The sequence below is a fragment of the Antennarius striatus genome, chromosome 11, assembly GCF_040054535.1.
Source record: "Antennarius striatus isolate MH-2024 chromosome 11, ASM4005453v1, whole genome shotgun sequence".
Lineage (NCBI taxonomy): Eukaryota > Metazoa > Chordata > Actinopteri > Lophiiformes > Antennariidae > Antennarius > Antennarius striatus.
In genome coordinates this window covers 19,327,074-19,341,448 of record NC_090786.1, presented here as the reverse complement: position 1 = coordinate 19,341,448, position 14,375 = coordinate 19,327,074, and the positions used below count along the sequence as shown (strand labels likewise).

The following is a 14,375-nucleotide window of genomic DNA, read 5'->3' as shown; positions in this document are numbered from 1 at the left end:
TCTCAGAACGTAACGCCCTTCCATGAGACACAAAAGTGCTTAAAAAAGTCGATAAGAGTGTGAGAAAAGGTAATATAGATAGAAGGTGGTTTGATATTAGTACGTGGAGGGTTCATAAACGTTTAAATTACCAGAAATAATAAGATAAATAGTTTGTCGCTATATCGTGGAATTTGTTATTCGTGTGTGGTTCCTGGAACGCATTAACCGTGAGAAACGAGTGCACTGTTCACCTAATTACAAGAACAGGGACCAAACAGACTATTATGAACTCCACCCCCACCCTATTATGGACTCCACCCCCACCCTATTATGGACTCCACCCCCACCCTGATATCCTTCATGATTTCCAACCAAAATAAAAATCATCTCACCAGAATTGTCTTTGTTAATTCCTAGAGTGCAGCCTCTTAGAAAATATAATTAAACTTCAGAAGCTGATTTTGATTAATAGGCACACAATTAGATTACTGCAGTTAAGAAATGCTAAATAATTATTAGAATTCTAAAAGAGAACAATGTGTTCTCCAATTGCCTCCCAGCAGTGTCATAAAGGTGAAAATCTACCTCCGTGCTTTAATGAATGCTAGTTCAATTACGTCTGATTTACCGATGCAGCATTACAGCATCCTGAGAGAGAACTTTCACCTCTTTAAATTAGGAATATAAGAACAGATGTCTCCATGTGATTTAGCTTAAGGGGGAAAATGAACAGGCCTATGAACATTTAAAAGAAGCTTCTTTTAGACTGTTACATTTAAAAATGTTTCTTTTTCTGGGAGGCAGCATTGTGTTAGAATTATTTGCTGCCTTCTCTTTTTTGTCCCTTTGCATGATGTTGTTTTTGTATACGACTACAGTCATTGTAGAGGTAGTGCACTGCAGGTGGTAATGGGCCAGTTAAGTTATACACAGCAGTATAATCTCTACACTGACGCACTGAGCCACCCGTCCTCCCCCTGATTCATCGCTGTCTTTCTTTGATTGGTTTTCTCTTAAATGTTCTTAATGGGCTCTGATGTGTGAAAGCCTCTGCAGACTACTTGACCTGAAGGGCTGCAGGGAAACAATCAGTGTCAGGGAAATGCCTACATGTTTGAGAATTACACAAGTAGCTTGATAACTATTGTGATGAAATGGTGTGGTACCATGCTGACAGTAAAACTGGTCACAGATTTGGATGCACAGAATTAAGCTCTAGAACTGCTTCAACAACAAAGGCACCCCATGCAACAACTGCATTATGTACTGTATATGCTGTCATTTTCCAAGGCTCACATTGTTTTACACAAACAGTAACAGTTTTGCGACATTTCAAGTAATTGGCTGCACACACCTAAACATGCCTCTTTGATCTCTGTCTTGTCAGTCCTCTGAATGATCTTCACCACGAATATCACTGCCAACGGGGTAAGGAAGGAGATTGCCTGTGGGGAAATAAAGAGAAAATATGTTCAGTAATTGTTTGCTGAAAGGCTGTAAAATTCAACAGGATCTTTTTTGCAGGTTAAACATAAATTGCCTCAGGAGGTGACTTGAACCTGTTAATTTTAACAAGGCAGTCAGTGCAGTATCTTTATTGATTTGTGAGGGTTTTTTTTCATTTGGTGATGCTCCCTCAGTATTTATTTATGTTGTGGCCAAATTCAAATTTGTTTGTAACCGAGGAAGTAAGGTAACATTATCAGCAGTATTCAATTGAACAATTCTTACAATGGTCATATTGAATGCTGCTAATTATCTCTCTAGTTCATACGTTTTTGAAGCTCAGCATTTTACAAACTAATTTTACGTCACTAGCCTCTTTGAAGGAGCCAGATTCATACTTGTAATTACTAACTGACTCGCATTAATGGGTGCAGTAAATTCTTAATTTAGAAAATAAATCACACACAGTTCAAAACTAAGATCATGACAATAGATTGTAAATGCCACTTTACAGACATCCACAGCAATTCTGTAGCTATGAACAACGAACTGGGTCTCTTATTCACAGAGAGGATCTTATTATGGGCTGTTAGTGTTGGCAAATCTATAGAAAGCACACTTCTCCTTCATTTAATGAGACATTTATTGCATTCTCCTCACTGTGGATTGAACAGCTTGTACAACGAAATTGGCTAAAGTACTTTGGTGGGCTGTGTTCAAACTAAACTAAACTAAACTAAACTAAACTAAACTAAACTAAACTAAACTAAACTAAACTAAACTAAACTAAACCAAACCAAGCTAAACTGCTTGCAAAAAATGTACTGTGTTAAAATAAAACACATTTCTCCTATAGAGTGAGACTTCACATCTCAGCACCAAAGCAGGGAGAGCTTTGGTGGCTGATATGTCAGCCTTTGGCATTTTCTCTTACAATTCCTGACAGTACCTTACCTCCAGCAGCTCTTTGTGACCTACAATTCTACATTAACCATCCTGTGAGTCTGAGATGTGATGAGTCACATTTAGCTGAAGAAAGCAGTGCTTATAAGGATTGGTGTTGCCATAGAAACACATAAAAGTGTCCAAATATCATCAAAAGGTCTCACAATCTGAAAACCATTTTCTCATTACATTTTGCAAATGTAACTTTTATGAGAGAGCATAGGTGGCAATGCTTTAACAAGCTACGTTTAGGCTTGCCATAATCTCTTCCACATTTCTGAATGATCTTGCAGGTTCATGGCTGTAAATTTTAGATGCCCCTGTTGGAGATTCAGAATTTATTTAAAGGTCCCAAGTCGGTCGGTATGTACTGCATGTATCACTGTGATGTCCTTTTCATGCAGTTGAAGAGCCTAATCAGACATTTTCTCTGGAAGAAATCTAATTGAACTAGTGAGCTGTAGAATCTCGGGGAGACTCCTTTCAGGAATGGATGAATAATTCTTAATCAGCTTAATCAATCAATTAATATCTAATGCTTTGTTACATTTTGCCAGTCTCATTATCATTGTTTTACTTTCTAAATGAATGAAAATGGGAGGCATCCTTTACCAGGTCTGTTTTTAGACATTGAAGCACTGTTGGTATTTACAGCCTTAATAATAATACAGTAACAATACTAATAATAATAATAATAGTAATCATCATCATCATCATCATCATCATAATCATAGGATTCCCATTTTCACATATCGAATAATGATAGAATCTAAGGGGAACACAGCCACACACAGCATAATCCAGTGTAAAAGTTAATTAACATCACAATGAGTCATAGTGTGGCTTCATGAAAATCCCTCTGTGGACTATCTATAATAGGACAAAATCCTCCACACCTTCAAGGTGACTGCCAGCACAATGACACTGGAGGAGCCTAACTAGTGTTCATCAGCATTAGCAGTGTTTTCTTTATGGAGGTGAAAGCTCTTTCATTTCACTTACCTTTTGGCCTATAGAGCAATAATCCATTGATTTTGAGGTCAATATGATGCAGTCAATATTTTCACAAGAACATTGACTAATTCAACCAAAAATCAGCTCTCAGGTCTATGTTTTGATTTTGGACGGGTGTTCAATATCAAAGGAAGAATGGTGGAAGAAGTCCTCTTTGTGAGTTCACTTCCTGGTTTTTAGAAGCATTTTTAAAGTGATTAACGTATTGCTAAAATTAAGGAAATTAAGTGGTAGTTAAAAACATACTGTTCAGATTTGGATGTATACAAATGTGCTAGCCAACTACATGTTAACTAGAAATGTCCTCGAAACGGTAATTAACTGTTTTTACAAATGACTGTATGGCATGATAATAACGATAATGATTCAACCCATTTATTTTATTGGGTTTATAGGGTAAGAATGTACTATTTATCAGCTGTTTGCAATAACCACAATGACACAGTAACAATTTAAATAGGTCATTTGAGGGTGATGATAATGATGATGATGATAATAATATTTCAATGAGAACTTCAATCTTTATCTTCCTCACAGACGAGGAGATGTTTCCTTTTACATTTTTGCTGATCCATGATGGGATCTATCTGACTGCCCACAGATTGCAGTTTTCCAGTGTCTGAGGAAACAGGACACACATTAATCCCTTTTTTTATTGGTCTGCAGGACAGCATCACTAAAATTAAAACAACACCTGCTTGGATTGCCAGTAGATTCCCAGTCTGTACCCAGTAGAACTGACATTTTATGTGAAAAAATAAAATGTAAATTTGTTGCATTTTTCTTCATAAACTGTTTTTGGATGATCTAGTAACAATCAGCTGAAAAATTGTGAATTTTGCCAGTAAACCATAAATCCAACTAAACTTTATTTACATTATTTATTTTTAGATTCCGTCTAAACCTTTTTAATGTGCTTTTATATTGTATGTACTCCATTTTCCAGAACAACAAAATTTAATAAGGTAAAATCAGCCCTCTCGAGTTATTTCAGCACATAATGAGATGACTGATGTGTGTGGATGAATATTGGACAGAGTGGAGCGGCAGTCAGTAAAATGCTGTCATTTCACAGACAGGTGAGCTAAACAAGCAGTGGGCAGCAAAGTCTCTGCCTATTAGGTTTGGCTTGAAGTTGTAATTTAACAGTGATTTCCTGCTTAGTTTACATGCTGACAAAGGTACCCAGCTTTTCAAATAAAACTTTCAGAAAAATTACCAAATGAAATGGAGACCATTTTTGGGACTCAAAACTAAATCAAAGGTTCAACAATTAATGTTGTCTACAGGTGAGAATTGACCCATCTTTAAATTTATTTTTTCAATAATAAAAATTAATTTAACAGCCATAAAAACAAATTGGTTGGTTGGTTCCACAATGAATTCTTTGGGAATAAAACGAGCAAATCATTCTTTGGTTGAATTATGTTACGTCATATCACTGCATCTGTGCTCTTCATATGCCATCATCTACCCTGCAAGGGAGCACAGTATCATGCTTTCCAGCACACACACACACACACACACACACACACACACACACACACACACACACACACACACATACCCGCAAAAACGAAATTCCGTGATATAGCGACGAACTATTTACTGTATTTTATTATTAATGGTAATTTAAACGTTTATGAACCCTCCCCATACTGGTATTAAAACACCTTCTATCTACATTACCTTTTCCCACACTCTTTTTTTTTTTTACTTTTTCACCCTTTTCCCACACTCTCATCTGTTCAAGGACTGTTTGTAGACTGTTTATGTCTCAAGGAAGTGTGCTGTGTTCTGAGACTCACGGAACGCATCGCACATCCGGATGTTGTCAGCCAATAGAATGCGCTCACAATATCAAGTGACTACCTACGAAAAATCAGCGATGTAGTGAAGCTGTTGAGGCGCGAATGCGCAAGGGATTACTGTATGGATAAATATATATAGACACATAAATATACATATGTATTTATGTATATATACCAATAGCCACACCAGGGGGCAGGTAAATTAACTCAATTAACTCTTTGTCAACTTCTTGTTTTTGTAGTAACAGTTGGACACGTAGTGATTATGTGATTCGTTCTGAAAAGACTTGTTTTTTTCCTTGTAGATAGTTTGTTTGCTCTGTTGTGTGGCTGGACAGTCAAGAGATGGCACACCATCTACCTCCACACCCATTTCCTATCAGTTATCAACTCCTCTTATTCCCGTCCAACCTCTGTGTTGATGCAAGTTGATTGACTTATGCAGCTCACGTGTCTCCTCGCTACCTTCGACCGCTCCAGTGCCCCCTTTGCCTTTTTGTCCCATTCTAGCACTTCTGATCCGGACCCTGGTGTTTTGTTCTACATGTGTTTTTTGGACTAAACCTTTCACGAGATGTCAGTTTTATTTTTTACACCTTTTTTTGGCCTTAGCGCCGCATTTGGGTCCACTTCTTGTGCTTGGTGATTACTATGTCACAGGAAATGAATTATGGTAAACAGATGAAAAAATGTGAGATTTGGACTTCCTGGCAGGTGAAAGTTTATACTTTTAACAGGGAGGCTAACTGTTCCCTTTGCTTAGATAAAGGTCTATGAATAAATTAATCTCGAGAAAGCAAAAAAAAAAAAAAGCCCAGAAAGATCGAGTGGATCAGTCACAGTCTGACTGTAATGCATTTTATGTGTGCAGACAAATTTATTAAAGCTGTACTGTGAACAAAATCAGCTCAGAACCATAAATGTGTTGACATATATTTTCATAGAGGCTGAAACACTCATTTCTGTGCAAGAGAAGAAGAATTAAATTGGAAGCACTAATCACCAGAGTTTGGAATGGAGCTCTGCTCACAAAATGTGCTCTCATCTATCAACACAATTAAAGCTACATTTCAACAATGGCAAAAAAAGGCCTTACATTATCACCCATCTTAAATTATCACAAAGTGAGAATTCAACAACAATCTCTACTGCAATAACTATCATGAACTTGGCAGTCAGAGAAATATTAATTACAAGGCAGGTACTTACAAACATGACCCTCTTGGGAATGTGATCTGACTCAACGAGAGGATTCTTGTAGAGCCAGAGCTCTTCTGGTTGAACCACTCTCTGGAACGGCTCCAGAAACTCTGTGAATCTGCAGCAAAGAGCAAATGTTCACTGATCAGTAAATCTTCTCCTGGCATTTAACAGATGTTTCTGAAAAGAGCAGCACACCGTGCACGACATGATTATTGTTGCATCACATGACTTTTTAGTGTATGCAGTCTGATTATTTTGTACTTAAGCATTTCCAGGCCAAGAGAAAAGATCGCCTATTGTTTTTGTTTCTCTGTGGATAACAGAGAAATTAAGTCACCCACAAACCTCTACGCGCTGAGGAACCATACTGTTTTACTCTCTTACTGACAGGGAACAATTAGCACAATTGGGGTTCCACCAGCCCCCCTCCCCATTTACCCCCCCCCCCAGTTGCACAGTTTGGTTGGGAGATACTGTATCTCCCAGGGACAAAGACAACTAGAATTATTTAAAACACTAAACACAGCAGAAGTAGATGTTGTGAGCAACATTCCTGGGACATTAACTTCTAGGAAAACACACAAAAAAATCCAAAACATTGTCACAATGCTGTTGTTTTGAATTGATTTGTTCAGGGGGCTGCATTAAATTCTCAGATGATTAAAGTTCTTGCATTAGGAAAAAGGTCCCACTATAGCCTCTTGGACTACTATACACTGCCCCCATGAAATCTGTCCTAAACATGTATTTAATCATGTATTCATAGTACTACAGTATAGTATATCTACAGAAAGAATACTCTAGCATCATAGAATGACTATTGCATACTTAAACAAAGAATCTGAAATCAGCTATCAGTTTATAGATGCCTTACATCAACAGAATCACACAAGTTTCCTGCTAGGAAGAAAATGTGTGTTGGCTAGACTGTAGAATCAGAGCCTCTAATATCCTTCTGACACTGACAGAATCAAAAAGACAATTTACACAAGACAGAAGGTAGAGGTGAACAGCCAATGAAATGACACAGAAGTGTACCGTTTAGTCTCTTTACGTCTTATGTGTATGTAAATGAATATCATTAACAAAGCTGTCGATCTCTGTCTCTGTGAAATTACCTACTGCAAATATACTGAAGCCGGACCACCTCATCTTGTTAACACAAGATTAAAATACTATCAGCATTCTAAATAGTTTCACATCTACCACAAAAATAATTACAATTACAGGACACTGTAGTCGCCTTGACATACGTATCTGTTTACAGGGAATCTAATAAACCATTGCGATACATAACAATATATCTCATCATTGGCAGTGTTTTCGAATGACCTTTGCAAATTTTCATAGTGAACCTGAGATGAAAAATTACAACCTGTGCACAAGTGAAAATTAATTTGTGTTTAAGAGCCACTCTAATGCAATGGGTTGTTTTCTGGCCCAAACATGTAAAACAATTCATTAAATGTAGTTTTCTGTAATTCTCCTGACATAAAAACAACAGCAAATCAGCAAAACTACTCTATGTATGCCAGAAGACAAGCCCAGCCAGCACCCCTCACGGAGAATGCATAGTTACTCGGGTATTAAGTGCACTGAACATTCTGCAACAACATCTCTATATGATTACAGTGCAAGCATGCCTTAACTGATAGTCATTGAAATCCTGCAGAAAAGAAAATGTGAGTGGATAGCCTAAAGTCAATGTATGTTCTTGGGTCCACTGGAGGCTGATTCTCCAGATTATTTGTTTCACTCTGACAGTCACCGTATAACACAAACATCAACATGCCCTTCAGCAGGGCATTTTCCACACATCTGCTCCACTGGAGCGGCTCACTGGACAGAAGTGTGATGTCATGGGTCCTATATGTCAAAATGTTGGCCAAAAGGCATCTTCTACAAACCTTCTCGAGGTAAAAAAAGAAAGAAAAAAGAACTCATCTCTAAAACAAATGTGCCTGTTTCTCCTTGCCTCAAACTACAAGAAAATCAAATGCATATTTTTAATCCCTCTAATAGACATGCAATTTATAATACGTGTTGTAAAAGTAGACTTTTTGCAGCAGCCAAATCAACACAAGCTCATTTTACACATTGTTAAGGTTGAGTCCATGATTAAATGTATTATACTTACGCATTGTGTTGTGCAATAAATTACACTTGTGCTAATGCCACACAATATGCCTCTTGAATTACTTCTTGTTCAGATAGTCCCCTCTTCAGCCCTCTTACTTAAGATAAATGCCAGGGAATTTTTTAGACCCCGAGGATTTAAAGAAGAGAGAGAGCAGAGACAGCCACACACGAGCAGACACACACTTCCTTTGTGTGAGCTCTCAGGTCTTTAGAGGCAGTGCTCTACCTGCCACTCAGTAAAGCTTATGTTGCACTGAGTTGCTGATGGATTAATGAGTCAGAGGCAAACGTTCATACACAGTCACACAAACAGCTCATTCCACAGTGACCTTGCTCAGGGATCAGAGGAGGGCTGGTCCAAGGCCACAGAACAGAGTTGGAGAGGCGCTCTAGAGCAAGGCGTCTAACCCCTGATGGTTCCTAAGGTCCCTCCACCATCCTCTCCTTTGTAGATAAAAGGATTTTTTATCTTTACAAATTTTGTATTTGTTGCATGAATTGAAGAGTAGTTCATACTTTTTACTAAACAAAGTCTTTTTTATTTATATTTATGACAATTTATATTTTTCTGAGCATCTAAAATGTGAATATTTTAGAAATGCAGTATTTCTTATTAGTAGAGGCAGAGAGCACAGACTACTCAGATTCCACTATAACAATGATCTATCTTGGGAAATAATTTGTTCTGTAAAAATGAACCTGAAAACAGCACAGGTAATATTTTGGGGCTGACATGAAAGCCTTGAGATATGTGGAGACAAATGCTTGAAGTGATTTAAGGTACTGTATTTTCAACATTGTCTTGTTTGCTCTGGATGTTCACTTTCATAAGATCTAAATTGAAATATCTTTTGAACACATAATTAAAATATCCTTCTTTTGGAGGATTTGTATCCAATCTTCACCAACAAATCAATACCTCCCCCAGAGGGTTTCCTTTTGATTCAGATTTAGATTGAGTATTGCTTCATCTCCTGTTTTCCAATCATAAACTTAGTTGAAAGAAAGATTCCAATATTGTTTGGGTGAACTTACAAGGCTTGGGGCTCCAAACTTCGCACATACCTGTAATTTTTGATGATTTCTGAGATAGAGGAGCATGCGGGAAATTATCTACGTTTTAGTGGTTCATTTACAGGCTTCTATGAAAGCAAAGATAAGTGTGTTATTTACAGGTTAGTGACAACAATGTCTGTGGAAGGAAGGAAGGAATCACCAGCAGGGTGTATTACACAGCTAATGCCAGAGACTGAGAGGTAATGACATACGCAGCATGCATCTTAATTCATTCTGCCAGTTAATAATAGTAATCACACTGATCCCAACGGTGATGATTATTATGAAGTCATCATGGAATCTACATGTTCACACAGCCTCTCTCGTGTGTGTGTATATACAGGTATATATATATATATATATATATATATATATATATATATATATATATATATATATATATATATATATATATATATATTGAGAGTTAACTAATCATGCTTTGCTGTCATTGTGCTTTTTACATTCACATTAAATAAAGAATAAAAGATTCACAGGTCATGTAAAGGTCACAAGTGCATCGGAAGGCACAGTTAGGTCACCAGATGGTATGACGGTTGTGCAACTTTCTGTGGTTGGAACATGTCTCATACACAGGAATCGGCGCGAGCGTTGGTTTCGGAGAAAACTGCCGCTATGTGACAAAAAGGAACCGCAGCCATCAGCGGATGTTTCCTTTCCCCTGCAAACAGAAGAGGGCCAATCAAATCATTCAAGCCTTAAGCTCATGCATATTGATCTCGATGTGTATAACACTGGGCAACTTCAGGCAGGGATTCGGTCTTCTTGTCATCGTCGTTGACTGCTAGCTTCGTGTTAGAGTTGTGACCTGAAGCCCCAGATATCTGTTAACTTTGGCTGTAAACAACTAAAAGAACTTGTGGATTAAACCTCGTCGTCTGATGTCTCCTTCCTCGACCTCTGTATGCGCTCCTCTGTTAGGGTGTTCTGTTGTCTTAGTGTCTTGGAGTCAGATAGTTTGAGTTGGGTGACTTAGAAGGATAAGAGAGTATATTTTATACCCTAACAAAAAAAAAAAAAAAATAAAAAAAATAAAAATATATATATATATATATTTTTTTTTTTTTTTGCGCATCATTCATTGCTACTCCACCTCATCCTGGATTTTTAGTAGGCAGTCATGTGTAACAGAACATGCATTCTATTGGCTGATGGCATCAGGAAGTGCGCTCTGTTCCGTCAGTCTCGGACTTACATGAGACACAAAAGTGCTTTAAACAATCAATCAGAGGTGTGGAAAAGGTAGTACAGATAGAAGATGGTTTAAAATCAGTATGGGGAGGGTTTCATAAACATTTAAATTACCGTAAATAATAAGATAAATAAATTGCGATTCACTGCCACACATGTGGATACTGGAATGTCTGGAACTGTACAAGATCAACAGGACACTGAGAACTGGCTGTAAGCATGTGAGACACGTCTGCAGGTGCTCCGAAGGAATGTGACTATTTTAACGTGTTTTTCGCACCATTTACTACCTTATTTTTTGAACCACAAATTATTCACAACAGTCGAACGGCGTCCGTATCTGACTTAGTGTGGTGATATCTCGAAATCATGGCAAATCGAGGAAAACCGACACAACCAGAGCCTGTCGGAGCAGGGCTCGCCTCTCACCTGAACCCGGGCTGGATCCCGAGCCTGATGCTAATGAGCTACTGCTAACCCAAATGGAGACGATGATGGAGGGTAGGCGCTCAGATATTGTGAGTAGATTTGAGCAGATAATATCGGTGACAGTTGAGAGGGAGTTGCTTTTGGCCCGCTTGAAGCTAAAGTAACATCACACAAGACTATAGTGGACCTGGAACGCTTTGCTAGTGATTGTGGTGACAAGCTAATTAACCTGGAAGCAGTGGTGGCTAAGCTAACTACTCTGGCTGACTCGCTGTCCAAGAAGTGTGAAGACCTAGAGGGACGGTCTAGGACGAATAATGTGCATCTGGTTGGGATCCCGGAGGGAATCGAGGGGAACCCGAACGACTGACTCTGTGGCAAACTTACTGCAGGACTTGCTTTTCCTAGACAACAAACCCGTGCTGGACCGCGTTCAGGTCCCAAGCTCCAGACCCGGAGAAGGGACACCCCCTGAGCGCTCATCATTCGGGTCAATACGGTCCAACAACGCAACAAAATCTTGCGTAAAGCTGGAGAAGCTGCCCCTCTCTGCTACAGAGGCAAACGAATGTCAGTTTTCCCTAATTATACCCCTTAAGTGGTAAAAAAACAAACTGCCTTTATTGACGTAAAGAACGACTACATTCCTGTACAGGTGTCAAATTCGGGCATTTCTATCCAGCTACACTGTGGATCACTCTTCCTGGAGGGCAGGTCCATAGGTTTGAAGATCCTTCAGCTGCTATGAACTTTGTTGGAAAAAACATTAAAAAGGCTGTGGCGCTGAACTCTGCTTGAAGAAGATACCAGCCCAAGACAAACACTAAGACGGAACTGATGTGATACAGCACTTGCATTGAGAAAGATAGGTATGCACATGTGCTTCATTTTTTTTCTCTAACTTTATTTTTTCCTTTTTGATAGTTATTAATTATTATTATTTCATAATTTTTGATTTCGGTAATATTATGGTGCTATTAGATTTGTACTTGTCACATTCCCTATGGAGGAGTCAGGTCTCTTTTCCTTGTTTGACTTTACATCAGCAAGAGACCCTTTTAGGTTAGGCTATCTGCTTTATGGGATGGGGTGGGTGTCGTGCATCCTGTTTGTGGGGTTGCTGCTGCGACATGTTTGGGGTATTTTTTTTGTCTTTTTTGTATTCCTGTGTGTTTGTTTACCTCCATCCACTCTTTTCCTGTGTTTACTAAAGAATATCACTCTTCCTGTTTCTTTTTGCTACCAATGTGCCCAGACGCTCATCATAAACTGAAGTAGGGCTGGGTAGGCCAAATATACCACTCATCTTTCTTTGGTAAGGCCAAGAGGGACAGCTATTCTTTTGCATAAATCAGTTCTGTTTGTTTGTAATTGGATTATTTCTGACCCTAATGGGAGATATATTATTGTTACTGGCGTAATTAAAAATGTTTGTGTTATACTGGCAAACATTTGTGCACCCAACCGTGACAATGAAGCTTTTTTTAGACATTTTTTCACTCTCCTCCCAGACGTGTCATCGCATTATTTGATATTAGGTGGTGATTTCAATTGCTGGCTGGACTCTCAACTGGATTGTTCTTTAAAGAAACCAGCGCCACTTTCACGGTCAGCCAAAATTATTCATTCCTTCATGCAGGAGTTTTCAATGTCTGATGCATGACGATTTCTCATTCCTTTAAAAGAAGAGTACTCTTTCTTTTCAGCTGTGCACCATACATTTACACGTATTGATTTTTTTCTAATCGATAATAGATTATTTTCATCTCTAATCTTGTGTAGGTATGAGGCCATTGTTTTTTCTGACCATGCTCCACTTCTAATAAATATCAAATTATTTGTTGAACCATCTGAATGTCCTCTTTGAGGATTAAACACACTTCTCCTCTCTAGCAATTGCTTCACCAGTTTTGTATCAAAACAGATCGATTTCTTTTTATCTATCAATAAGACACCAGGGATATCGGTTTCTCTCCTCTGGGAGTCTTTGAAGGCTTTTATCCGGGGAGAAATTACTTCTTACATTAATTATAAAAATAAATTGAGGCAGGAGAAAGTGACTAATCTCAGACAACAAATTTCACAACTAGATAGCATGTACGCAACCACTGCCTCCCCAAACTATATAAAGAACGTCTTTCATTGCAAGCTGAATTTGAGCTACTTATGACCCATCGCACAGCTGAACTCATGTTGCAGTCTAGAGCGCAATTTTTTGAACAACGCGATAAGGCAACCAAGCTTCTTGCTCACCAAATTCATCAATCAGTTGCTTCACATCAAATTTCTCAGATCCAGACACAGGCGTAACGACAGATCCGTCTCAAATAAATCTTGCCTTTGAGAGTTTTTATAGGTCATTTTACACATCTGAATCTGTGTCAAAGGATGCTGACTTTGATTACTTTTTTGCTAAACTCAGTGTGCCTATTGTTGGTTCAGAAACCGCTGACACCCTTGGGAAACCTATCATGCTATCAGAGCTCAGTGCAGCTGTGAGGTCTCTTCAGGGTGGAAAGTGCCCAGGACCGGATGGTTATCCCTCTGAATTTTACAAAAACATTCTGGGTATAACTTGCACCATTATTATTGGACATGTATAATGAAGCTTTTGCTCTTGGAATGCTTCCTCAAACTCTAAATAAGGCTACAATTTCTCTTCTGCTGAAGAAGGATAGAAATCCTCTTCATTGCTCCTCGTATAGACCCATAAATCTTCTGAATGTGGATTTTAAATTATTGTCTAAAGTTCTGGCTTTGCGTCTTGAGACTGCAATGCCCATGGTGGTGAACCCGAATCAGACTGGGTTTATTCAAAATAGACACTCCTTTTCCAACATCAGGCAACATTTTAATATTGTATATCATAGCCCATCAAGTTGCTTTATTCCAATCCACAAGCTTCAGTTAGGACCAACAATACGTGGTCAAATTACTTCCCTCTATTTCGCTCAACAAGGCAAGGATGCCCGCTACGCCCCCTTTTTTTTGCTTTGTCTATTGAGCCTCTTGCGATTGCTATTTGATTTTATATGTCTATTGTAGGAATATGGCACCATGGTCTGGTTACAAAAGTTTCACTCTATGCTGATGACCTGCTTTTATAGATTTCAAATCTCCATACTTCTATTCCTGCTG

The 14,375-nt window shown here is 38.4% G+C and overlaps 1 protein-coding gene across 3 annotated transcripts in view; it reads right to left on the bottom strand.

Moving 5' to 3' along the window:
* The window catches only part of plpp4 (phospholipid phosphatase 4), an 80,868-nt gene that overhangs the window by 20,644 nt on the left and 45,849 nt on the right, over positions 1-14,375 (bottom strand). For 2 of the 3 annotated variants that reach the window (XM_068327361.1, XM_068327360.1), the window contains exons 2-3: positions 6,408-6,516; positions 1,337-1,427 (exon numbers count right to left, since the gene is read on the bottom strand). In XM_068327361.1, coding sequence (XP_068183462.1) covers positions 1,337-1,427; positions 6,408-6,516 — 200 coding nt within the window. Of the gene's footprint in view, positions 1-1,336; positions 1,428-6,407; positions 6,517-8,538; positions 8,712-14,375 lie in introns of those variants that run through there. The other variant, XM_068327362.1, reaches the window with a different exon arrangement.